At 38.7% G+C, this 24547-nt stretch overlaps 2 protein-coding genes across 6 annotated transcripts in view; one reads left to right on the forward strand and one right to left on the reverse strand.

The window, feature by feature from the left end:
* The window catches only part of PDCD10 (programmed cell death 10), a 41672-nt gene extending 24043 nt beyond the window's left edge, over positions 1–17629 (reverse strand). Inside the window, exons 1-2 of one of the 2 annotated variants that reach the window (XM_072807977.1) lie at positions 17430–17512; positions 16761–16834 (exon numbers count right to left, since the gene is read on the reverse strand). The gene's annotated coding sequence lies outside the window, so the exon portion shown is untranslated. Of the gene's footprint in view, positions 1–16760; positions 16835–17429 lie in introns of both variants that reach the window. The other variant, XM_072807976.1, reaches the window with a different exon arrangement.
* A 263-nt stretch (positions 17630–17892) lies between these two features.
* Positions 17893–24547, forward strand: part of SERPINI1 (serpin family I member 1) — a 71080-nt gene continuing 64425 nt past the window's right edge. The window contains exon 1 of one of the 4 annotated variants that reach the window (XM_072807972.1): positions 17893–18040. In XM_072807972.1, coding sequence (XP_072664073.1) covers positions 17962–18040 — 79 coding nt within the window. In that variant the 5' untranslated portion in view covers positions 17893–17961. Of the gene's footprint in view, positions 18041–18187; positions 18427–24547 lie in introns of those variants that run through there. The other 3 variants (XM_072807975.1, XM_072807973.1, XM_072807974.1) reach the window with 3 other exon arrangements.

Raw genomic sequence — 24547 nt, forward strand, 5'->3', positions numbered from 1 at the left:
CTAATTCACAAAGATGTGATTCATGAACCCACTCATCTTCAACTAAGAGAGTGCTCCCTGAAGCACCATAGAATAATGACGCATCTAGTTCCCTCATACACAAAGTTAATACAACAAAGTATCAACAAAATGTCTAATTATAGCATTTATATAGCATTTATACGTAACATAAAACTAGAACTATGAAATATATAAAGCATTAATATTTACAGAGAACTGCCTTAAGAATTAAGAAAAAAAGAATTTAGGTGGTTAGATTAAAATCTTTTTGCTAATAGTTCACTGATTTTGCCACCTAAAAATAACAGAAACATAGCCAAGCACCAAAGATTTAAAGAAAATTTTAAAACTGGGAAAATTCTATCAAATGCAGTCTATTTGGGGGAAAATGTTATTTAATTTTGCCAGTGGTATTTCTGAATCTTTGTCCAAATGTGGCATAAAAACTAAGTAGAGAGATCCATTGACACTGTTAGTTTAGAATTAAAATACTGAGAGTTCAAAAATATAAGAGAGAAATTTTGCCTTAAAGAGCTGAGGAAATATGCTGGGTTTTAAGAGAAAGTCACTATCTTTATTTGCTTTGGTAGGCTAAAAGATGAGCCTAATTCTAAAGTGAAAGAGTAGTATTAGTGACACACCATATTTTAAACAATGTATATTGGTATATGTATTTAAAAACCATCAATTTTGAATAATTTCTACCATTTATAAAGCATTTTCAGATCATAAAACACTTTTAGTCCTCACAGTAACTTACATTAACCGCCATTCTAATCTTATGGAAAAGCAAGTTCTGAGATGATGACTTGACTAAGAACACACATGCAGAGGATCAAGACTTCATCCTAATATTCTCAATCCAGAAATAATAATTCCACATAAAAAAACTTAAGTTTGAAGTAGAAACAAAGAACCTCAGCATACCTATACCCAAGAAAATACCCATTCACTGAATAAATGTGTGTTAAGCACCCACTCTGTGCAAGATGCAGTGGGGGGTGATTAAGATTTGGTCCTGATCATTAAAACTTATCTGGGCCAGATGTGGAAGACCTAAGCAGTTTAAAAGATATAATCAAAGGCCCAGAGTATGTAGACCTTCAAAAAGCTCTAATAACCTATCCCATTTGAGAACTGCTTACTATCCTTCCATAATATCTACCAGTGAAGGGGAATTCGACACCTATGCAAACAGTTTAGTCCCATTTCTGGTAGTTCTAAATATGGATAATTTTTCATCTGGGGGCTGAAAGCTACTCTCTGACCTCACAGAACCAAATAAAGAAATAAAAATAAATAGGCCAATTCCTAAGTTTTATTCCATAGGGTAACAGAAAACTATTACCTGATCAGATCACTTATTTAAGCAGATTACTTTGGGTAGACTGTTAAGGATAGAGGAACATACACTGATGGCGATGGCAGGGGAAACTAAGAGACCTAGTACAGTTACATAAAAGACTAAGTGGGCCCAAGCAAGTAGCAAGAGGAAGAAGGTAATTATCAACTGCTATCCTGCTGTTTCTATTTAACTACTTAATTGGCCATTTGGTAATCTACTTTTCCCCCTTAGAAATAAATTGTGAATACCTTTTCATATTAAACTTAGGGGAAAAAAGGGGGCTGAAATTCAGGGATAGTAGTCAAAATGATGGATATGGATGCTCAGCGTAGACAGTAATTGAAGGCATCAGTATCAGTGGGGAAAAAAAAAAAAAAAAGTGAGAAATAGCAGAACCAACACCAGACTTGAAGAACTAGCTCATCGGTTAACAGGGGGAAAAAAATCATTTGTTCATGTAACAAATATTCTTCTTTACCTATACAGAATTAGGCCTAGGACTAGCTACAGAGCAGTGAACAAGACAGTCTCTGACATCATGGAGTTTATACTATGAAAGGAAAGCCAGAAAATGAACAACTGTCAGTCTCACAAGGCAGAAGTTAGGATGCTATACTACTATGGGAGAACTGGGGGAGACAACAAGCATCACAGAAACCAGGTGTTTCAAAGAGAAGGTGGTCAAAAGTTTTACTGCTCCCGAGCATGGACAATATTTTTTTAAAAAATTATTGGATTTCTTGATGAGGTCATGAATAATGCTTAAAGAGTAACATCACTGTATACTGGGGAGGGGGGGAGGAGAGAACTACCTGTAGGACCTGCAACAGTGGGTGAGAGAGGTGATCTCAGTAAAAAGGAGGTCAAATACTAAAGTGGGCTCAATTGGACCATGTTTGTCTTATTCTTTTCAGCACATATGTATCCCTTCATATATAAAGGCAAACAGAAGTGAAGGGATCAGTAAAAGTGGCTAGAGCCCCTTTCAGAACTCCTGCTGGCACTAGCAATCTATCCCACTAAACCTGTTGAAATACTTATTTTTTTCCCTTTTGTAAATAGTGGCATTCTTTTTTTTTTTAATGGTGTTGAATCAATATTATCATCCCACATCAGGAAAGTTTCACTTAAGATATTTATGATTCAAATTTAAGGAAAACTAGACACATACATATGTACTTCTCTCTAAAACTAACTTACAGTACTATCAGCTACTATTATTAGTCATCAAGAAGTATTATAGTAATATCATGAGCTAAATAGGTGGCTGTCCTACACCACACTTACCTACCTTTTAATATTGTCCCTATGGAAGATGTTCCAAAGAACCAATTTACAACTGAACTTCTCAGAACACACATTCACAAATTGCAGCCACTCAGTTTCATTAGTGTTTACATGAGATTAAAAACCAACAATTTCGGGATCCCTGGGTGGCACAGCAGTTTGGTGCCTGCCTTTGGCCCAGGGCGCGATCCTGGAGACCCTGGATTGAATCCCACATCAGGCTCCCGGTGCATGGAGCCTGCTTCTCCCTCTGCCTATGTCTCTGTCTCTGTCTCTCTCTCTGTGTGACTATCATAAATAAATAAAAAAAAAAAAAAAAAAAAAAAAAAAACCAACAATTTCAACAAGGCTTTTTTTTAAATATTAAATTGTTCTGCCAATTTTAGTTCAAGTTAAAATAGGCTGTTATTCCTTCTATATGCTTCTTTGAAATGGTTCAATGGACAACCTGCAATTACTCCAAGCAACAAATGCCTGTTAACCTAAAGAGCAAGGGTCAACTGAGCTAAGCAAGGGCTAGGGCCCTGTCCCTCTGAGAAGGTTTCTTCCTTTCCCCATGGGTGTGGTCAGGCCCTGGGCAGCACATTACCCAAGTTTTAGCTCTCTGAGGCATGCTGGTTTCTGAGATGAGTGTTGAGCATGCATGCAGAGCCAACTGAAGATTAGTAACTCCCAAATCCCAAATCTAGAAAGGCCTTAAAAAGTCCCCTCATCTACCATGTAGTACAGTAGAAACCACAGTCCAAAAATTGACTTGTCATGGTTATAACTGCTAAGTAATAATAAATAATAAATTTAATGTGGGTATGGTGGCAACAGGGCAAGAGCTACTTAGTTGCCCATTTCAAACATGTTGCACAGGGGGAAAGTTTTCGTTTCAAAGTAAGCTTTGTTTCCCAAGGAATTAGCATCACAAATTTTTTTTAAAAACCACAACTACAGATGTCAATAACTTATGACAAAAGGTTATACTTTTAAGCAAATTTTTCTTCAAAAACACCCTCTGTGAAATGGGGATACCATACAGAGAGAGTACAGGCAACCTATTCATTTATACTTTCCCCTTTATTTCCTTGAATGTTCAAAATAGCACTGCTAATTTCTGACACAAGATGAGTAAGTTTTACATATCTTCCTGCACTTAAGACCTAAATTATCATTTGTTTAGTGAGAGGAAAACAAAAAGAAGTTCTTGACCATCCCACAGCCAAACTCAGTCTTAGGAGTTTCTTTCTGTCCTGCCCTGCCCAAGAACCAACAGGAGTCTGTTCCTTTAAAGAAATCTACTCAGCTATATCTCAGGGCTCAGAATCAGCATTTCCTTAGAGAACCTCATTTTAATCCATCGGGGCAGGATATAATTCTAGAGCTCAATTTATTTACTCACAAATATAAGGAGTGGACAAACAAGTCTGGTACTGAAATATGAAGTTCTTGGGGAGAAAAGAAGGCTCCTAAGTAAATTCTCTTAAAACGTTTGTAGGCAAGTGTATTTGTCTTGTTATTCTTCATAGTCAAATAAAGAATTAAGCCCTCTCACCTGATCTTAAATTCTTGTAATTCCTTTAATTTCTCCTTAAAGAGGGAAAGTTTTATTTATTAATTGATTTTGGTTGGATCTCCAATCTGTTCATGAACATTTAGCTAAAAGAGGTTTATTCATTCTAACAGTAAGCAGAATTCACATTTATGCCACCATTTACAAATATATTTCTTTTTCCCCCCCGATAGAGACATTAGTCAGTGTAGAAGGCACACAGCATTTAAGTAATAATTGTTGAATGAACAAATTAACAAGATAAGAGATGGGCAATTTATAAGTTGAATCAGTCTTGCTAATATCAAGCCTAGCAAAGCAAAACATAGGTCACATTTACCAGATTTTACTACCTCTTGCTATCCCAAGCTCTTCCTAGTATAGTAAGCTAAAAGAATATTAGCATCAGATGATTAACTAAAATCAGAATTCCAACAGAAATTTACATGAAAACCACACAAAACTAAAGAAAAATAAAACAATCAGATTATACATTCTAATGTCTTTTATTAGGACTGCGGGGATATCTTTTAGATCAGGGGACAAAACTGGAATATAATTTAAAGGTTCACAAAATTTTCGAAGCGCAAGAATTTCCAACATTCTTCAGCAAGGTTAGCCTTGCTTTACACGTAAGCAAGATCCAGAAAGTTATCTAGCTTTTAGCACAAAGCAAAACTTTATCTATGGGAAATGGTGCAGGAGTGATGTAGCTTCCAAATGTTGGACAACCTAAGCCATCACAATCACTTCAGTGCCTATTAAAAACATTCCCAAGATGAATCAATCAGAATCTCCAAGATAGGGTCCAGGAAGCTATATTTTTAGCAGACAACCCTGATGATTCTAATGAATAGGACAAGCTGGAAATCACTGGTGTGGAGAGAACAGTGCCTAGAGAGTCCGAAAAACTAGTTGCGAAGGCCAGGCTCAGGGATATGGATAAAACTAATACCTGAGACATGAGTTCTTTTGGTTCTTTGCGGAAGTTTCACATAATGACTGGCCTTGTTTTCCCAACAGAAACAAAGAGGGAATAAAATTATATCATTTTAAAGGCTCTGGTATTCCACATTTCAGTTAATAATAAAATTTTATTACTATGATCTACCACAGGTTCAAAAGTAATCTCATGGGAAATCAAAAAAATTTTTTATCAGATCACAAAAACTATTTATGCATTCTAGTAATGAGGTCCTCCCCAATAGTTAGTTGATTCAAGGCTTCAAGTACCTGACAATTCTTTGTGTTCTCTCAAGCACCTGGAATTATCAATCATACCCCTCAGACTCCTAGAAAAACTAAATTTATTCTAAGGCTATGTAGCTCAGTCTAGCCATTTAGCTCAGATGAAAAGATGAGTCTGATAATCACAACCTACGTTTTAGGGCCTTCTCACCTCAAAATGTAGCCACTTGCAAACAAGAGACAAAATGTTTGTCTCAGAAGAGAAGCAAGCTCAGAAAAAGGGAGGCAGAGGCATAGGGTTCGGTAGGAGATCCTACTTAGACCAAAATAAGCTTAAAGTCTTCAAGATATACCTACATCCCTCTCTTTCCTCTGCAAATTATATTTTCTATAATTCGAGGTCTTCCATACAGTTTTCTTTTTTAATAAGGTTATGCAGAACTCTATCTCCTTGAACATGCACCATGGCAGTTCATTTTTTTTACTGAATTGTCCATATAGGAACATCTAGAAACAGTCCCTTGATAATGATTAAGTATAACATATGACACTGCCACCATATTTGTTTATGTATGTCAATTTTTTTTTTCTAGATGTTTTCAAAATATCAGTGGATAATTTGTGCACAGCTATGGAAAAAAAGCCCAAGTATTAAGGTCTGAAAACTAGGGCTCAAATTTTGGTACTGTCACTATAAACAATCTTATCTCTGGGCAAGGCACTTCAGCTCTGCATGCTTTAGTTTCTTTTTTAAAATGGACAAAAAATGAGCTGCATACATGAAAGATACGTGGTTAGAATAAAAGATGAGGTGATTTCTAAATCAAACCATAAAACCTCTATATTAAATACCTATAATCTACAATGCACTGTTTTTGCACTTTTAAATAACTATTTAAAGAAAGCATACATTCCACTACGAATTATCACATCATTGGAGGTCTAACCTCTCGATCAAATTTTTAAAGGCACCCTCACGATTATAATACAATCTCCAGGTATTTGATACCACTAACTGGTTGAAGGACTCCAGCTATGGTTTGTTAAAAAACAAGATCAAAAAGGAGTCTTCAATCTGTTAACAGGATTGACCAAACAAGCATTTGCTAAGCTATTAATTAAGAAGTAACAGAGGTTCTAACTAAAACATTATCAGAAAGCTAAGATGTCTTGGAAGACAGTTAACACTGGCAGATTAGAACACAATGATCATGAAGACAAAATGCAAAAGTGCTCTAAATTTAACTCCATTCTCTTTATCATTCTTTGTTAATTCCCACATCTATCACAGATAGATACTCCTTTACTAATAAGCAGACTTGGTTCTAAACATACACTTAGAAAAGTCACTTAAAACTTGTAATTTAGTTTTCTATGGAATATTAAGATTCTAAAAAGCACTTCCAAATTCACAATGTTGCCTACAGAATAAGAGGAATAGGACTGCTTTCATTACACTTAGCTTATGTTAATAGTACTGTCATTAGAGAGAAAATAATAAGCATAGTGATTCTAGAACTACAGTTCCCTAGATTCAATCCTGGATCCTCTATTTACTTGATCTGGGGCAAGTTATCTAGCTTCTCTGTGCTAGTCTTCTCATCTATGAAATGTCAATAATAGTCTCTCTTAAATTGATTTGATGATTCAACAAGTAATTACAGATAAAGTGTTTAAAACAGTGTCTGGCACATAATAATTACTCAATATTAGCTATTAAAACTACATTTTAATCTAAGATGAAATATCAGATCTCTTTCTGGAAATCAGGTCTCCTGCAAAATCATCCAGCCAGGCATCTTAAGGATGCCTGAAAGATAAGTGATTTTAAGCCTCTTTAAAACAGCAGAACTTGGGATCCCTGGGTGGGGCTCAGTGGTTTAGCACCTGCCTTTGGCCCAGGGTGTGATCGTGGAGTCCCAGGATTGACTCCCACATCGGGCTCCCTGCATGGAGCCTGCTTCTCCCTCTGCCTGTGTCTCTGCCCACTGCCCCCCACCCCCTCTCTCTCTGTCTCTCATGAATAAATAAATAAAATCTTAAAAAAAAAAAAAAAAGAACTCCTGTTTTTCAAATACAATATTTTATCAAGAGAGATAAAACACACTAAACTGTTCATTTTTCCAATAAATGGATGAAGTAACTGGTTTACCAACCCCTCAACCCCTCCCTTTTATAGGGGTTCTTTAACAACGCTCTAGGACAATCAGGACACAAGCATTATAAACAAAGCATTACTAAGAACAAAGGGGAATGAGTGGTCCCAAAAGTAAGGGTAAGCGCTGGCAAGGCTTTCTGGACCTAGACTTTTCCATAACTCAGTTCTACATCTCATCTCTCACTAGTAAATTTACCCTTACTCTTGTCACATGCTTACGCATTTAAGAAATTTAAATGTAAGACTCTAAAATTTTAAAATGAAAACAACCATTATATAGTATTTCATCCAGTCTCCAAATTTTACAGAAAAAAATGTCCACAGAAATTCACACTAAGAAACAAAACAACAAAAAAAAAAAAAAAAAAAAGAAACAAAACAGAACGGTGATAGACAATTTAAACAAATATGCTACTAAGCTACTATAGCCTACTGTACAGGACATGTTAGTCTGCCAAAGAAACTACTTCTAGACTAACCTGCCCTGTTCTATGTCATCCATGGGTCAACCTGCTTACAGCCAAGACCTCCAGATTCCACACAGAGTGTTTGAAAACTGAAGCAAGCAGCAATGGGACTCTGACTCAAGGTCACTCCAAGTGGTACTAAGTAGCACAAATTTATGGATCCTCAATTTGGTGCTGCTGAGACCTCCAACTCATTCACCTTAAAAGTTAACTGCATCATGTCAGTGTGTGCACCTGCATATTTTGGAGAGCATCGTTTCTTGGGGGGTGGGAGGAGTATTGTTTCTTAACACAGAAATCTATAAAATGGACAAGAGTTAAATTTTTCTACACACGGATGGACAGTATAGAGCACTAAATTTGAAATAAGGACCTGAGTTTCAATTTTTGCTCAGCTTGGTGTTAGCATGTAAGTTATTGAGAAATTAATGAAAATAATAAAGTACTCAGCTTACATGGTTATTAAGAGTACTAAATGCATAGGAAGTACTTAATACAGTGGCTGACACACAATAAGCATTTAATTCATAGTTATTGACATTTTAGACAAAATTCTATGCACCTGACATGGCAATAGGATTGAAGTTAGGGTGAGGCAAACCAGACCACCTAGAGCACACAACTTAGCTCTGACTTCTGTGAGAGAGTGCCTCCTGAAATTTTGCATCCTAGGCACCTTGTTTACCTCACGTCAGTTCACACCTGCAGAGCACACACAATGACAACCTCTTATTGGTATCACAGTGTCACAAAGGCCACTTTACATAGCATATTTAAAAAAAATTTTTTTCTTCCCCATTTGCCCAATGGAGGCATAAATAAATTACTTGGACCACCAGAAAAAAAAAAAAGTTATATAACATCCAAAGCAAGTTACATGGTTTTAAAATACTTAAAAAGAATTTGGTCAACAAGTAAATTTTAAAATTATCTGTCAAGCCTATGTAAAAATTACTTTTTATTCTCTCCATGTAAATAGATCAACTTTAATAGAGAAAACTGTAGTCCAGAAGCAGACTGTGTAGCAGACTGAAATTAAGATGCAAAGATTTCAAGATAATTCATAAAAGGGCAAAAACCTAGTATAATAAATAGCTGTCAACAAAACCAAAGGACTTTTTACCCATGAATTACCTGATAGGAAATGGGAACAATAATAAAAGTAGCAACTGGCTTCTAAGATATTTCTGTACAACTAATTCATTGTTAGTTGGGAAAATAGTACATCTCTTTAGTTGTGACAATCCTTAATTTTTCTTTCTATTCCAAAGCCTAAATTTTTGTTGAATCCTAGCCTGAACAAAATTTAAATGAAAACATTTGTTGTAAGGTAGGAAACAAATTCATCCCCTTGAATATGTTCATCTTTTGTTATACAGTTCTTAATCTAGTAACTCATGAATCAAATAAGGCTCAACCGAGTAGCCATTAAGTGTGAGGTACATCTTTCTATTTTCCTCTTTATTGGTAGTTGTGATCTCTTTTGTTTTAATTTCTCCAATATAATGCTAACGCTTTCTTTTAAAAGCGCTTAGAAATTGAGCTAAACTTAAACCTTCATACTATCCCTGCTGTTCTTTATGCTTGAAGGTACGATTTAAGGAGACTGTACCACGTGGGTTAGGCCCACCTACTCTGTATCACTTAAAATCTTAGATACCTACCATTTATCTTAATAACTCTTAATTGCCTAACGTCCTCTATGAAATGCAATGTATATTTTCTTCACCTTACCTTCCAAAATTTCTTTGCACCAAAACACTGACACAAGGCTCTCAAATGCTGATAAAATTGTTAGTTCCAGATAACAAATTCACTGGGTCATTTGTTTAAAGCTAGGTGCTAATAAGGACAAGGTTTTACCTTGATGATAGCCATTAACTTCACTTTTAGCTCCTAAATGATCTCAAATACAAATGCTATTAGCACAAAAACAAAAGGATATCTGCTTGTATATACTGTTCCTCTTGTAGCTTTCCTTTCAAAATTGCAATTAATTTTTTAAGAGGGCACACCAAACTTAAGATAGCACCTCACAAATCTGGAGTTTTGACAACTTTGCCAGAATGCCGATTTTATTATGGATAAAGACATCCAAAAAAGGATAGATATTTCTGAATAAGTGACCACAGCAAAATTCAAAGTTCTCTGGAATTAAATTAATTAAACCTTGCAACATTGTGAACTGGTATAGGGAGCATTTGCAACCTAGAGGCCAGGTCTGACTCATCTACCATTCCCAAATGGCTTTTGTCATAGTAACCTTATATTAAGTCCAAGACGACAATATGGGTGTAAGTAACATCGTAGGGTTTTGTCATTCCGTAACTCCAACCCCACCGGAGTTCAGTTCATCCTGAAGATGGCTGAATAAGGCAGGAGGTGTGTTTCAGTACCAGGGACCAAACAGTATGTTAGAGAAACTATACATTTTTTTTTCCTTCTATCAGCTCTGACCCAAAATTATCAAATGAACTGATGCAAGCAGAAGTACTTAATATGTAAGAAAAGGGGTAAAAGAGGTCAAAAGATAAAAAGAAAGAAAACTTAGGAAAAAAAACATTAGAAAGGCTAGGTAACCCATGTAAGTCTTCCCATCCCCTTCTCTTTTGTCCCACTAAATGAAACCACATTAAAGAGAAGTTTTTATTCCTTTCTCCATTTCCTAATAGCTACTGCAGTTCTCTGCAGTCTAAGTCAGCAAGTCTTAGGTGGAGATGTGGTGATGAAAAGTCAGAAAGAGTCCGTGCCCTTCAGGGTGGTGCAGTCTTTCAGGGAAGAGAACAATAAGGAAATACATGTCAAGCTGCCACTTTGCATAACTCCATGAGCATACCTGCCTCATGTTATACATATACTTACTGTATACAAGCTCAACACACATGCTTACATTTTTTGAAGAAAAACAAAAAAGAAAGAACTATTGAAATCCCTAAGTGATCATAATTCCAATTCATGAACATAAGCCCCAGAATGAAAGACAGGGCAGACCAGGGATCTGCTATTCCCCCTGCCACTTAAGAGCCACAGTACCTCTATGAGCAGATCATTTCTGTGTTATACATATTTCTTTTCCCACATGGCTCTGGATAACAAGTCATATATATCACCTACTACTCACAGGAAAAGTAATTCTATTAAAAGGAAAACTGGCTGGGTGAAAGTTAGGTTAGTCTCCAATGTAGTAACTCCCTAAAAGATTTTTTCAAGTGAATTTGAATATAAGTAATTTTTGCCTACCATACCAACCTTACCATCTAATATAAAAGTTCTTTTTAACTGCAACTCTAAATTTAACTGCCCTCCAATAGAGCTCAATCATTACATCATTTTCATGGCAAAGATTTAAAATACAGTCTCTTGAGTGAGGCAGCCTGGATTCAAATCCTAATTCCATGCAATTACTCCTTGTATAACCTCAGGCAAGTTGCTTAAACGCTCTATACTTCACTTTCTCTAATTTAAATTAGGGATATTAGTGCCTCTACCTCATTGGACTGCTCCAAGGATTATATGACGTCATGTGACATGCTTAGTGTGATGCCTGGCACTGAGTTACTGCTCAATAAATGCTATCAGATTATATCCCAGTTCATTCCAAATTTTTAAGGTAACTTCACACATAATATATACTCAGTAACTATTTGGCAAAGAAATGAACCAAAGTATCATTATGTAATCTATACTTACTTCTGGTAAACTTATTTCCAAGGGAATGGCCTGAGTAAACAATAGTGCCTATCATTTAATATACTGCACTGCTGTTACCCAAGTAATTCATAAACTTGCTGCTAAAATCCTTTTTTCCCCCCCTTTCTTTTAAATAGCAACAATTGATTCTAAGCAACTATAGAAGAGTAAGATTGAGACTGTATAGACTCAACTCACTTTTTGAGCAGTTAAAAAAAGTTAGTCAAACCAAAAATATAAGGGCGATCTTGAAAAGTAAGATTTGGGGCAGCCCCGGTGTCTCAGTGGTTTAGCGCCTCCTTCAGCCCAGGGCACGATCATGGAGACCCGGGATCGAGTTCCACGTCAGGCTCCCTGCATGAAGCCTGCTTCTCCCTCTGCCTGTGTCTCTGCCTCTCTCTCTCTCTCATGAATAAATAAATAAAATCTTAAAAAAAAAAAAAAAGAAAGAAAAATAAGATTGTATATTACACTTACATTGGAGATGCAATATTGTAGCTAAAATTTAAAAACTGAATTTTTCAAAAAAAAGATAAAAATAAAAACAAAAACTGCATTTTTCCTCTTCCTACAGACAAAAATAGACCAAACTACATTGTTTACCTTTCTGCAAATAAATTATTTCTAACTGCTGCAATTAAGGTGTTTTCATTGGTTACACTGTGCATGTGTCCTAAAAAAATCAGTATCTAAGGCTCTTTCTGTAACATTTCAAATGCAGAAACATACATATGTGCATACAAATAAAATCACACTATTTAACTTCAAAATCCCTTTTATGGTCTACTTACCATGAAATTAGCTTAAAATTTTTAGTAATATTCCCTATCATAATGACCCTAATAATCCAAAAACATGTAAGCAGCAGTACTTCAGATTTATCCTCCATATATTGGTTATACCAGGTAAATATGAATTTCTTGGATAAAAAAAATCAGTAAGGAAATAACATAAAAACTGACTTTTATAAAAAAATTCAGGTTAGGACTTATCAAAGACTTACGCTTATTAATGAAAACTGGGAGCATTATCAAATTTTAAAGCCAAATACCAGCAATCATTTGTGGACAATCTCTCGTGGGAGAGGGAATTGGTAAATCCATGAAAGCATATAAGGTTACAGCAATTCAGAGCTGTTCAATTTATTCTATGCTATTATTATAGTACTGCAAAGGATTAGAGAATGTGTTTTCATGACCAAAACCTAACACAAAATTTATCCCTGAAATTTAGTTTGCATGTTTTAAAATAATGATCATTTTACTCTCCTAAGTATCTGGTTTAAAGCAAATAAAGTATCATCTTAAGACCCAGTGAAATATGAAAATTTTCTAGAAACCCAAAATATAAGCCCCTTTGAAATAAGCACTATTCAATTTTACAAAGTCACCTTGTTTAAAGCAGATGATACTACAAGCAAAATTCAAAGGAGATATCATGGTTAAAAAACAAAATGAAAAAAAAAAAAACAAAAAACAAAAAAAAAAAAACAAAATGAAAAAACAAAGAGAAAAGAAAAAGCATGGATTCTGTTCAGGACAAAATGAGATCACATCAGTAAAGCACAGAACCCATTAAAAGTTAGTTTCCTCCACATTTGTATTTTGTTATAATGAATGCTGTTTGCAAAAAGCAGGACAGGGATAAGATCTCCAAAATGCCGTTACACAAAGTTTGCTGTAATAAAAAGGACTCCTTTGTCATTTCCCTATAGAAAGCAATCTATCCTGATTTTAGAGGCCTCCAAAAAGACCAAACATCTTTCTACAAATTATATTATAAAATTTCTATCATAAGTCCTTTCATCTAAGGGTGTAAAGCAAGTCTGTTTTACTTGTTTCTGTATTCCTGTCCCTAACAGAGTGCTAGAGGCGTGTGCATGAATGCACTCATTCATTCAATCATTTACTCACTTATTCAGCAAGTATTTACTGAAAACTAACTCCAGGCCAGATATGCGTTAGTGAGGTAAGGCACATGACAAACCAGAGGGCCTTACCTAGGGAGCTTATAGTCTAGTGAGGGAGAGACATTTATCAAACAAGTAAAAAAACAATTAAGTTCCTGTTGTGATGATGCTACAAAAAAGTTACAAAGCATGGTGAAGATATACTGGGAACTTACTATAGTAAGTTCTAGTTTCAGGAAGGAGGGGTCAAAGAAGGTCAGGAAAAGTTCCCCTGAGGAATGACATTTAAATGAGATCTGCAAATGAACTAGGAGTTGGTCAGATTTGGGAAGGGGAGAGGGTGCAGTCCCCAGGGAGATGGAACACAAAGAAAGGTTCCCAAATCAGGAAGGAACTTGCTATATAGTAACTGAAAGGTGCAGTAAATAAGAAAGGCTGGGGATAGGATGGAAAGCTGAAAAGGAGGCAAAGGATAAACTGCGAGCATTAAAAAGTAAGAAGGTAAGAGAATTTGAATATTTAAGTCATTTTAAGTCCTTTTCTCGTGTGAAATAAGTAATTTTAGGAACTGGGTCTTCATTCTATAACAGTAAGATCTACAGTCACAAGACCTGGATTATGCCTTAATCCCACCAGTCACTAGTTACATGACCTTACGTTTAACCAATCTGAACTACATACACTGTAAACAGGTACTCAATTATTTTAGCTACTGGGAATGCAGTAATACAGAGTCCTGTTCTCATGAACTTCTACCCTTAAAGACAGATGCACATGGGAAACATCCTAAGGCCTGTAAGAGATCCAAAAGCTGACACAAGGCTCCTGCAAAACCAAAACTGAGAACAAATGTGGATACTGGTAAACTACAAACTACTATAAAAATACAATTATACACATAACTCTGGGAACCCTAAATTCTTCAATGTGCTGAGATCTAAAGTGACCACAGGGTACCAGCCTGTGACTGAAAGATGATAAATACAATAAAAACCTTACTCCATCATTAAATATAGATGAATTATCCAAACTAGGATGGACCTCAGAGATGAAGAGTAATGATAGAACTGAACCCAGAACAAAAAAACTAGCATTAAATTAATTTTACTGGAGGATCCCTGGATGGCTCAGCGGTTTAACACCTGCCTATGGCTTAGGGTGTGATCCTGGAGACCCCGGATCGAGTCCCAAGTCGGGCTCCCTGCATGGAGCCTGCTTCTCCCTCTGCTTGTGTCTCTGCCTCTCTCTCTCTCTCTGTGTCTCTCATGAATAAATAAATAAAATCTTCTTTAAAAAAATAAATTAATTTTACTTATTCCCAAATTTTCCTGTAGTTCAAAAGCTCATTCCACAACCTCATAGCTGCATGCCAAAAGTTAGAGAACTCATTTCACACTTCCCTCAACAAAAAGGAAACACCTCCTGTGCTGTCTAGAAAACATGTTAACATTTTTGCTTTACCATCACTCACTCATGTTCAGTTTGAAGTCCATGTAAACTACCATTTCCGTCTATAACATAGCATGGAACCAGTTATCCCCACTGGTTCATTTGGTTAGTTGGTCTTCCTTCCTTGTGTACTGCATTACTCATGGTGCTACATTACTCTTATTCTTCCTACTTCTTTCTATAGGATCATATTCTACTTTTAAGGTCATACTAATTTCCAGACCATCTTAACTTCAGTCAAAGGGGAGCAATATGCAATATTACGATCCTAGAAAGTGTTTTTGCATTCAAAAGTCATACACTGTAGAACCTACGTTTGCAGAGTACATTCAAAAAGCAGCATATTTCAGTGGTCAACTTACATGACACTAAACCACGATTAACTACTAGCTATCAGTAGATACTGAATTACTGTATGTAAACAACACAAAGGAAATCCTCATGTCAAAAAACACACACCTAAGATTCTATGAAAGATAATATTCATAAGCTATGAATGGTCACACTAACAATTATAAAGGAGAAAACTGTGTTACAAGCATACTGCTCTCTGCTCAATAGAATATATAAATGTGAGGCAGCCCAGGTGGCTCAGCGGTTTAGCGCCTGCCTTCAGCTCAGGGTGCGATGCTGGGGACCGGGGATCGAGTCCCACGTCCAACTGCCTGCATGGAGCCTGCTTCTCCCTCTGCCTGTGTCTCTGCCCCTCTCTCTCCTCTGTCTCTCTCATGAATAAATAAATAAAATCTTAAAAAAAATGTTTAAAAATAAAATGTAAATGTCCAATTTTTCCCATTCTTTAAATAGGATGAATTAAAAGTCATGCACTAAGCTAAGAAAAACTCACCAACACACTGGAGTCCAGAAAATGAGGGGGACAAGGAAACAGGAGCCAACAACAACAACAAAAAATGTGATGCTACTTCCAAGAAATGCAACGTACCCTCTTTTCTAGTAAAGGAGCACAGTCACCTCTCCTGATGCTTTGTGACTTGAACACAACGTAAAAAAAATAATAAAAAATAAGTCTTGTGAAAGAATTCCCACACTACCGCTGCCGGCTCTACTCAAGTGAGAGTAGCAACAGTCAGCCCTAAGGTAGGGAGGGAAAGCGGTGTATCTCTTAAATATGAGGATGGGATGTATTTTGACATTCTCCTAGGTCATTCTCTACCGTTTGAAATGTAGTCCATCGCTTAATACATCCGTAAGTCAGCTGCAACTCAGTCTTCTTTTTCAAAAAAAAAAAAAAAAAAAAAAGTGTGTGTCCTTCCTTCATGGAGGAATTTCTCCAACTCAGAAAACACACACACACACACACACAAACTCTTCATCTCACAAAGGGCTCCTAAGAAAACCATAAAATGCGTTACTCTGCAATCTCCCCCTACTCACTTCAAAAAAACAAAACAAAACAAAAAAAAAAACACCCAACCTCCCTGCTCTTTCTGGTGAGTGGGCACCTCTGAGTCAGAAACTGGATTATATAGGGCAGCCCGGGTGGCTCAGCGGTTTGGCGCGGCCTTGAGCCCGGGGTGGGAACCTGGAGACCCGGGTTCGAGTCCCACGTCGGGCTCCCTGCGTGGAGCCTGCTTCTCCCTCTGCCTGTGTCTCTGCCTCTCTCTTTCTCTGTGTGTCTCTCTCATGCGTAAATAAATAAAAATCTTAAAAAAAAAAAAAAAGAAAAGAAAAAAGAAAGAAACTGGATTATGAGCGGCTTGGACTCAGACCTGTCCCCAGGTGTGTGACCTTGGGCATGTCGCCTGTCCCCTCGGCTTCTGGTCGGCGCCTGAGAACAGAGTCTCTGAAAGCACAAGGGGTGTAAAGGTACCTTGGGAACTGCCCCCCCCGGGGGTCAGAGGCAAGACCTGCCTCCGGAGAGGGGCCACGTCAGGGAACTGGACCTGAACCCGCAGAGCCCCGTCAGCCGACGGCGCACTCTTCCTCCCCAGAGGGCACAGCCGGGGTCACCCCGAGAGCCACTCCCCAGCGCCCCTCCCCGCCCCTCCTCCCCCAGCCGACCTGCAAGCGCAGGGCAGCAGCAGCAGCCACCTCTCCGCGCCCCAGGCCACACCTTCGGAGGACCCCACCCCAGGCACATCCGCCCGCTCCCTCCTCCCGGGGCACCCGAGGCCACGCTCGCCTCCCCCTCCCGCCCCCACCTGGAGGAGACTTCCTGGAGGCGTCCGGGCCCGAACCGGGCAGGCGGCGTCTACGAACCCGCTTTCCGCCGCTCGCGCCGGGGACCCTCGCTGACGCCCAGAGGGCCCCGCTCCCCGCCGCGTCCGCGCCGCCCGCCACAGCCCAGCCGACGGCCCCCGCGCGACCCCCGCGCGACCCCCGCCCTCTTCCGCGCCGCTCGGGGCTCCGCACCCCGGGACGGGGCGGCCACACCTTACCGGCAACTGAGGCACTGACTTCACTTCCCACCTTCGGAGCCCTCTTCAACTCCCGGATCAATTCACTCCGGCGACGCCGGAAGGACCCGAGAGGAACCAGGCGTTGTCCGGAATCCTGCCCGGCCGGAGTCGCGCAGGGGCCTTTCGGGACTTGTAGTCCCGCCAGCCGCCGTCGGCGGCCATTCCGACACGGGCCGGACTACGACTCCCGGCAGGCCGTGCGGTGGAGCCCAAGGCGATGGGTGGGGACAGCTCTAGCCAATAGCAGGAGAGTTCCCTGCCTTTGCGGGAGGAGGTGAGACGCGGAGAGAGGGTGTCGGAGAGGAGGAGGAAGGGCGGGGTCAGCCCTCACCTGCACCAATCAGGGTGCTGGGTCGGCCCTGCGGGCGGCTCACCCATTGTGGGGGCGGGCTGGCAGGGCCCAGGAAGGAAGGGGGTGCGGGGGGGAGGTCCTGAGGAGGGTAACGTGGGGCGGCTGAGCCGCGGACGCTGCACCGAGCGGGGAATCGCCGGGGTGGAGGGGGGGGGGGGGATGCGTCCAGGCCCGAGCAGCGGCTTCCCCGATCGCGGACGAGCCCCGGGCACGCCAGGCGGCGTCGGGAAGGGATCGGGTGAGCCTGGGCTTCTCGAGGAGGCGCCCGGGGCGGGGCAGGGCAGGAAGCAGCTGCAGGTGTGAGCCCGGCGCGGGGCGGGGGGGCCCGGGGAAGGGAAGCGGCCGAACAGCTGCAGAAGCGCAGGGAGCGGGGAGGCTCGGGCGCAGCCGCTTCCCGCCGCCGCCAGCCGGGGCGGCCGCAGGAGCAGCAGGGGGAGGAGCGACAGCCGCCGAATTCGCCAACTGGAGGAGCGGGAGGCGGAGCTTGGGTCCCTGTAGCAGCCCGAGGCGCAGGCTGGACTCTAGTTTCCCGGGAGAGCCCAGAGCAGGAGCTCGGGCGGAGCGGAGCGCGGTCCCGCGAGCATCGGCTCCAGCATCCCGCCAGGGGTTGCAGGTGTGTGGGAGGTAAGCGTGGGCGCCCCCTCCGCGCGGCCCGCGGCGCCCGGGAGACAGCGACTTCCAGGGGAATCCTCCGGGCGCAGCTAGGGTCTCCGACTCGGGGTAGGGACCCGGTGCGAACCCTCTTAGATGAAATCGGATGTGCATTTTGGACTTTGTAAGGGGGGGGGGGGGAAGCAAAAGGTGGCTTGATTCTGGGTATAAAGGGCGTGGTTAGTGGTCTTTGGTGTGAGTTATAGCATTAAAACTGTTCTGGGAGATGTTAAGATTGAGCGAAACCCTGCTAATTGAGGATGAGGTGGATGCTATCTGGGTAGGTGCGCAGCTGGCAAAAAGAAAAAAAAAAAGATTTTGTCATTGATACGGAATTACTTAAAAACTCTTGCCCTAGGAAAATAACTTTGCATTTCTTCTTCAGTGTTTACCCTGTGCGTTGCTTTATCAGGTTGTCCTGCGACCGACCTGTTTTCCAGGGCGGTTTACCGCAGGTTCCCAAAATTGAAAGGGATTTGTATTAAGGAAGCAAATGCAGGCAGGAATAATCGAGATGACCAAACCTATCAGAAGTATAACTTTGCCCGCAATACCGTAAAACCGCTTTGATGGATGGATACTTAGCTTTCCTAACAGCGGCTCTAGGATGTTGGAACAAAGACTAGGACTCAGCCTACAGTGGGAACATATGGTGTACTTCATTGCCGCTCCTTATCCTCTCTTTTGGGGCTGGTAATTGTACATTTGGGGGAAAAAAAAAAAAAAAACTAAAGTACAGGAAAAAACTGTGTGAGGATCTTTCCTGTTTAGGGAGTGTGTGCTAAATGATTACCCCCAGTATGTGTTGTGACGGGTTTAGGCGTAAAACACATGTAATAGTATCATAAAATAGTAGTTTATTCTTAGTGTTAAACCATGTGCAATTTCTTCGAATGTTATCAAATACCTGTGGATGAAAATACGGTCTTAATACTAGGTATAGGTGAAAGTCACACCTCCCTTTGTGTAACTATCACAAAACTGCAGCCTTTTTGTTTTTTTTTTGGTTTTGTTTTTTTTTAGAAAAGTGTGTAAATAGCTATATTTCCTTTTGTTACAGAGGTCTTTCAGATTACATGGCTTTTAATCATAGTAGCATATTGCAGCACATTTTGCTCTGAAATGCTTTCATTGTGACAGTTGTGTACTCCCGGGTCTGGGCGAATAATCTGGGTTTTTTGTTTATGTTTTGTTTTTTTTTTTCTACCTAGGATCAATACAATGGAGAAATTACCTTTTATTTTCGTGTTTGCATGCTTTCCTCATTTACTTAGGATTTTCGGATTTTATTTTTGTGACACACACAAAATTCCTTTTTGAAAAGAAATGGCCAGAAGGAATTCTGTTCACAGGTTAAAGTTCTATCCTACTGAGTGCTACTTACTGATAAGCCTAAATGACTTATCAGTGTATTTACTCCTCCCCTCCAGCACCCCCTGCCACATTCTTACACACCAGAGAAATATATAGATGGACAGATCTTAGAGAAACAGCTGCTTTTAGATTGTCCCCGAGCAGATCAGGTATTAGAAGCAGCAGAGCTTAGAAGAAAGAAAAAGCAATAGCAGCCACTAAACTTAGCCATGATAAGGATCTGAGATTATCTTTGCTGTATCACAGGAGAGCCTATTAATCCACATAGCTGATGAGACCCTATGTAAATGATCTTAGGAGAAAAAAAAATGGATACTAGAGTATTGTGAGGCTTGGAAAAGATTGTTTTTACCCTTGCTATTTATGATAAAGTAGATTCTTCTGAGTCAGGGTCTTAGCATCTTCCTTAGTCTCTGGCACTGATTGATTTTGTAAAATTGAACACTTGCTGTCACTAATTTATTTACCCTGTATAACAATAATAATAATACTGGGAATATTGAGAATCAGTTAATAAGGAGCTGGGATAGAAAAAATATCAAAACAGTTGAAATTCAGATGTACTTTGAATTAGAACTATCTCTGGGTCCTCTGCTGTGAGGTATCATAGAGTCTCATTAGGAGTGGGATGAGTTTGTAGTATTAAAGTACTGGATTTTTTTTTTGCCTGCTTCCAAGATTTGAATACCCTTTAATTTGTCACTGAAAAGAGATTGGGTTCCTGTATCATTTGGGAGTAAGACCATGTTTTTTTAAAAGGGAGAAAATCCTTAGCAATGTATAGTACTTGGGTATTTGTTACCTTGAGCTTGTGTCAAGAGATTTTAAATTGATATTCACATTAAATCTCAGATAATCTAAAGACTTCTTGACTGTATGATGTTATTGGTGTCAAGATGATTCTTTATGTGACAGTTTATAATTTTATGTAAAGCACTACCTAGGTTAAAGCATATTATTTATTCTGCTCTTGATTTTTACTACTTGCGTATAGCTATTAGCATATGATATGATGAGAAAGAAAAACCAACAGAGTGCAGAATGTCTCTCTGGAACGAACAATGCTCTGGGGATCACTGTTCTTTAGCCAAAAGACTTCGTTAATTTCAAATTACAGTATATTTTGAACTTTTTTAAAATTCCAAATTCTGACTGTAAACTTACTGAGTGAAAATAATTGAGTAGCATGGATTTCTCTTTCTAACAGGAGGATTCACTGATGCATGCAGCACAAAAAGAACAAGACTTAAAGGTTCAAGATCAAATGGTTTTGATGTGTTGGGAAGGTGATTAATAGAAGGGGATAAATATGGAAAGTACCATTTGATAAACAGTTTGAGAAACTGTCCTTAGCAAGAGAGAAAAGAGATTCCATCTGTTTTGTTAAATGCCTATAAGTGGTTCCCTGGGTTTTCCCCCCCCCAATCATTTCCAGAAGCTTAATACCCATAGTGAGAAACAGTACTTTCCTATATTGTCCTTTTAAACAGGAGTCAGACTGACATTATTTCATTAGATTTTGAGTAATCATGGGTTATTAAAACAAAGCAAAAAAAGATCTTCTGCTCATACATTCACTTCTAAGTGAATGAACTATTTGGACATAATATTAAAAAACAAGTAAAAACCTAAAAGGTGTTTCCCCACCTTAGTAACAGAGATTCTTGAATCAGACCCTACAGAGGAGCAAGAACACCCCCCCCCCTCCTTTTTACAGCAAACTTCCAAGGGTTAAGTACTGCTTTGGGGGATCAGGATTAATTATTATACAAAGGTAGGGATTTGTTTTTGTTTTGTTTTCAGTCTTCTGATGTTTTCGAAATTTAGTGCTTGAAGTTCAGTAAGTGTGTTTTAAATAACTAGATTATTAGCTCCTGGAGACAACATACCTCTTTCCTATCTCCTGCTTATTCTGAGCATCCTCTCTGCTCAACATGAAGAAGTGGCCCTATAACCGCTTACTGAATTAAAACTACTAAGATGTTTTTAATGTACACATTGAGACATTTTGCATTTTGATAGACAAGAGTTAAGTTGACCTCACAGAATAATTACTATACATTAGGCTTTCTGAGAATGTCTTTGTGCTGGTTGGCCTTTGCAAAAATGTCCATTGAGCCCAATTTCATTCACATTGTGTGAGCTGCAAAGAGTGATGTACAATTTTGTGTGCCAACATTTCTAAATTCATCCCAGAGATAGGGAATACGGATGAGGGGAAAGGGCTCTCTGATTGGTGGCAAACAAGGTCTGCATTTTCTAGCCAGGGAACCCTATGACTCAGTACCCTTTTACCTGAGTAAGGTACCTTTGTTGAAGCTTATTCATGAAACACATATTTCATTCTGTAAAAAGCGAATCTGTTCTTCCATTTTTCTTATCATTTCTTAAAAAAAACAAAAACAAAAAACAAGAAAGGAAGGCAGACTATATTTAAACACATGTGGAGCTGGGCATTTATTGTCTTTTGCATTCAGCCTTCCAGAAACAAATTAACCTGATTAGTGTTAGAATGAAGAATTCAAATGCGATTGTCCTTTCATTATTATAAGACCTGGAGAATTCGAGTTAATTACAAATGGTTTTTTAGTAGTAAATTTAATAATAGCAGATATTTAACTGCCTTTTCTTTACTTTTTAAACATCTTTCCAGCATGCAAACAGATACAGATTGGCTTAGAATCGATGATTAGCCTTCATTCTTCATGTTGCTTCGGCATTACTCTTCATGCTTAGCATTGTGCCTTGTATAGAGTTAGCTGAGTTCATAACTGTCTTCTTCACAAGATGCTTAGTAACTTCAGAACTGAGCTTCATTTGCCTTTCTATTTAAGAGCCTTATAGAAAGTCTGTACTTGGTAACAATTGGTTTAATATTTGACAACCTATAATGAAACACTGTTTTACATTTTTCACAAACAGCTACAACTAGAAAAGTGATTTTTTTCTTAGACAACTGTTTTAGCACCAAATGCAGCCCTTTGCCCACAACAGTTGCTTAAATAGAGCTAAATATAAATATTGGTGTCTACTATTGACTTTGTGAATGAATGGAGCAAACATTGCTATCAATTGCAACCTTACATATGAGTATACTTTAGATATAAAGTTATTAATTGGATCCCTTTTGGAGTTTGGTCTCTCTTTGCCTCTAAAATTTTGCTGACTTAAAGATATACCTTTAAGTAACATTCCCCACACACTCATACATACTTTCTATTTTCTATGACTTTTCTTTCTTGACACAGAAATAGAGACTTAGAGGAAAACAGATAAATGTAATATGAGGCTTTATTGTAACTAATATTTTTAACTGGTCTTAGGTGTTCAGTTTTTAGTGAAATGGTTGCATCCGGAGGCCTGCTTCAGGCTTATTAAACCTAAATTATACAGGCATTTGTCATCTTTGAGCAAGCATGGGGGAGGGATGAATTCTGAGATTTGGCATTAACAGTGCTCAGTGCTAGCCTTCTGTACTTCATAGCTGCTGAAGTGTGCATGGTACCTCCAGCTCCAGCCATTGCTTCAAGACCTCCTCCTGGTTCTGCCTAGGAAAGGAGCCTTCTGAGCTCCTCACCACTCCTAATTTAGTGTGGGAAGGAAGGCAGATGGAATTTATTTTGATTTAATAATCTCATTTTCCTAAGTGTACTGTTTTTCCCAGATCTATCTCATATCAGAGTTGTCAATAACAGTAACTCGAGTGTCACAAAGTGATATCTATTGCACAATCTAGCAATTTAATGAGCACCTAACAACTTCAAATCCATTTCCCTCCTAGCAGCTTGGCTTCTTTTAAATGGGCCCGGAACAGCTCACTGCAGTGCTTTTGATATGTTGCCCACTTTGGATTGCTTCTGTTATTTTCTTGATGACCTAAATTTTGCTTTGAAAAACTAACTAGTTTTATTTAAGGTCTTTAACCCTATGTAACTTGAAGAATTAATAAACTTTATTTTCCACCTTTTAGTAATGTGCTATAAACACTGTATTATGTATAATTTTGCCATTCATTTAATTGTTGAGTACTTCACAAAGCAATCTAAAATCATTGAAGCAATTAATGTTTTTTAGATATAATCAGCCGTCCAGTTAAGAAACTGTACAAAATATCCTAAATTCCTTACATATATTAAATCACTTGTTTTATGTTCAAAGCAGATTAAATGATTAAATTGTATTTTATATCATAAGTCATTTGACATATAATACTGGATATAATTTTGATAACACCAGTATCCTTACAGCCACATAACGATGGTATATAATTTTTGTTTTTGCTAAATCAGGGAACTTTTTAAAAATTATACTAAAATGACAATAACCTAAAATTATAAAGGCCTAATAATTCATGTTTTTTTTTATCATAAGAGCAGATTTAGCTAATAATTACTAATGTAAAGTTAAACATTTTACAGAAGAAATCTTACTACCAAGATTATCTAAAACAGCAAATTCTCACTTATATTATACGGCCCCAGAATAATTGACAATTAAAAAATAGTTTTATAGTATGTGTCAGTTAGAAATGCTTTCAGCTTCCAGTTTTACATACAATAACATAAAACAATAGGGATTTATTATTCCAAAACAAGAAGTCTAAAAGAAGTTGTTTACTTTTGGTTTAGAGGCTCAATGTTGTAAGGGTTTTATCCTCATGTCCTTTCTCGTGCTTGCTACAAGATGGATATTCCTGGTGATCCAAATAACATATTCTAGT

Source organism: Canis lupus, chromosome 31 (genome assembly GCF_048164855.1).
Source record: "Canis lupus baileyi chromosome 31, mCanLup2.hap1, whole genome shotgun sequence".
Classification (NCBI taxonomy): domain Eukaryota; kingdom Metazoa; phylum Chordata; class Mammalia; order Carnivora; family Canidae; genus Canis; species Canis lupus.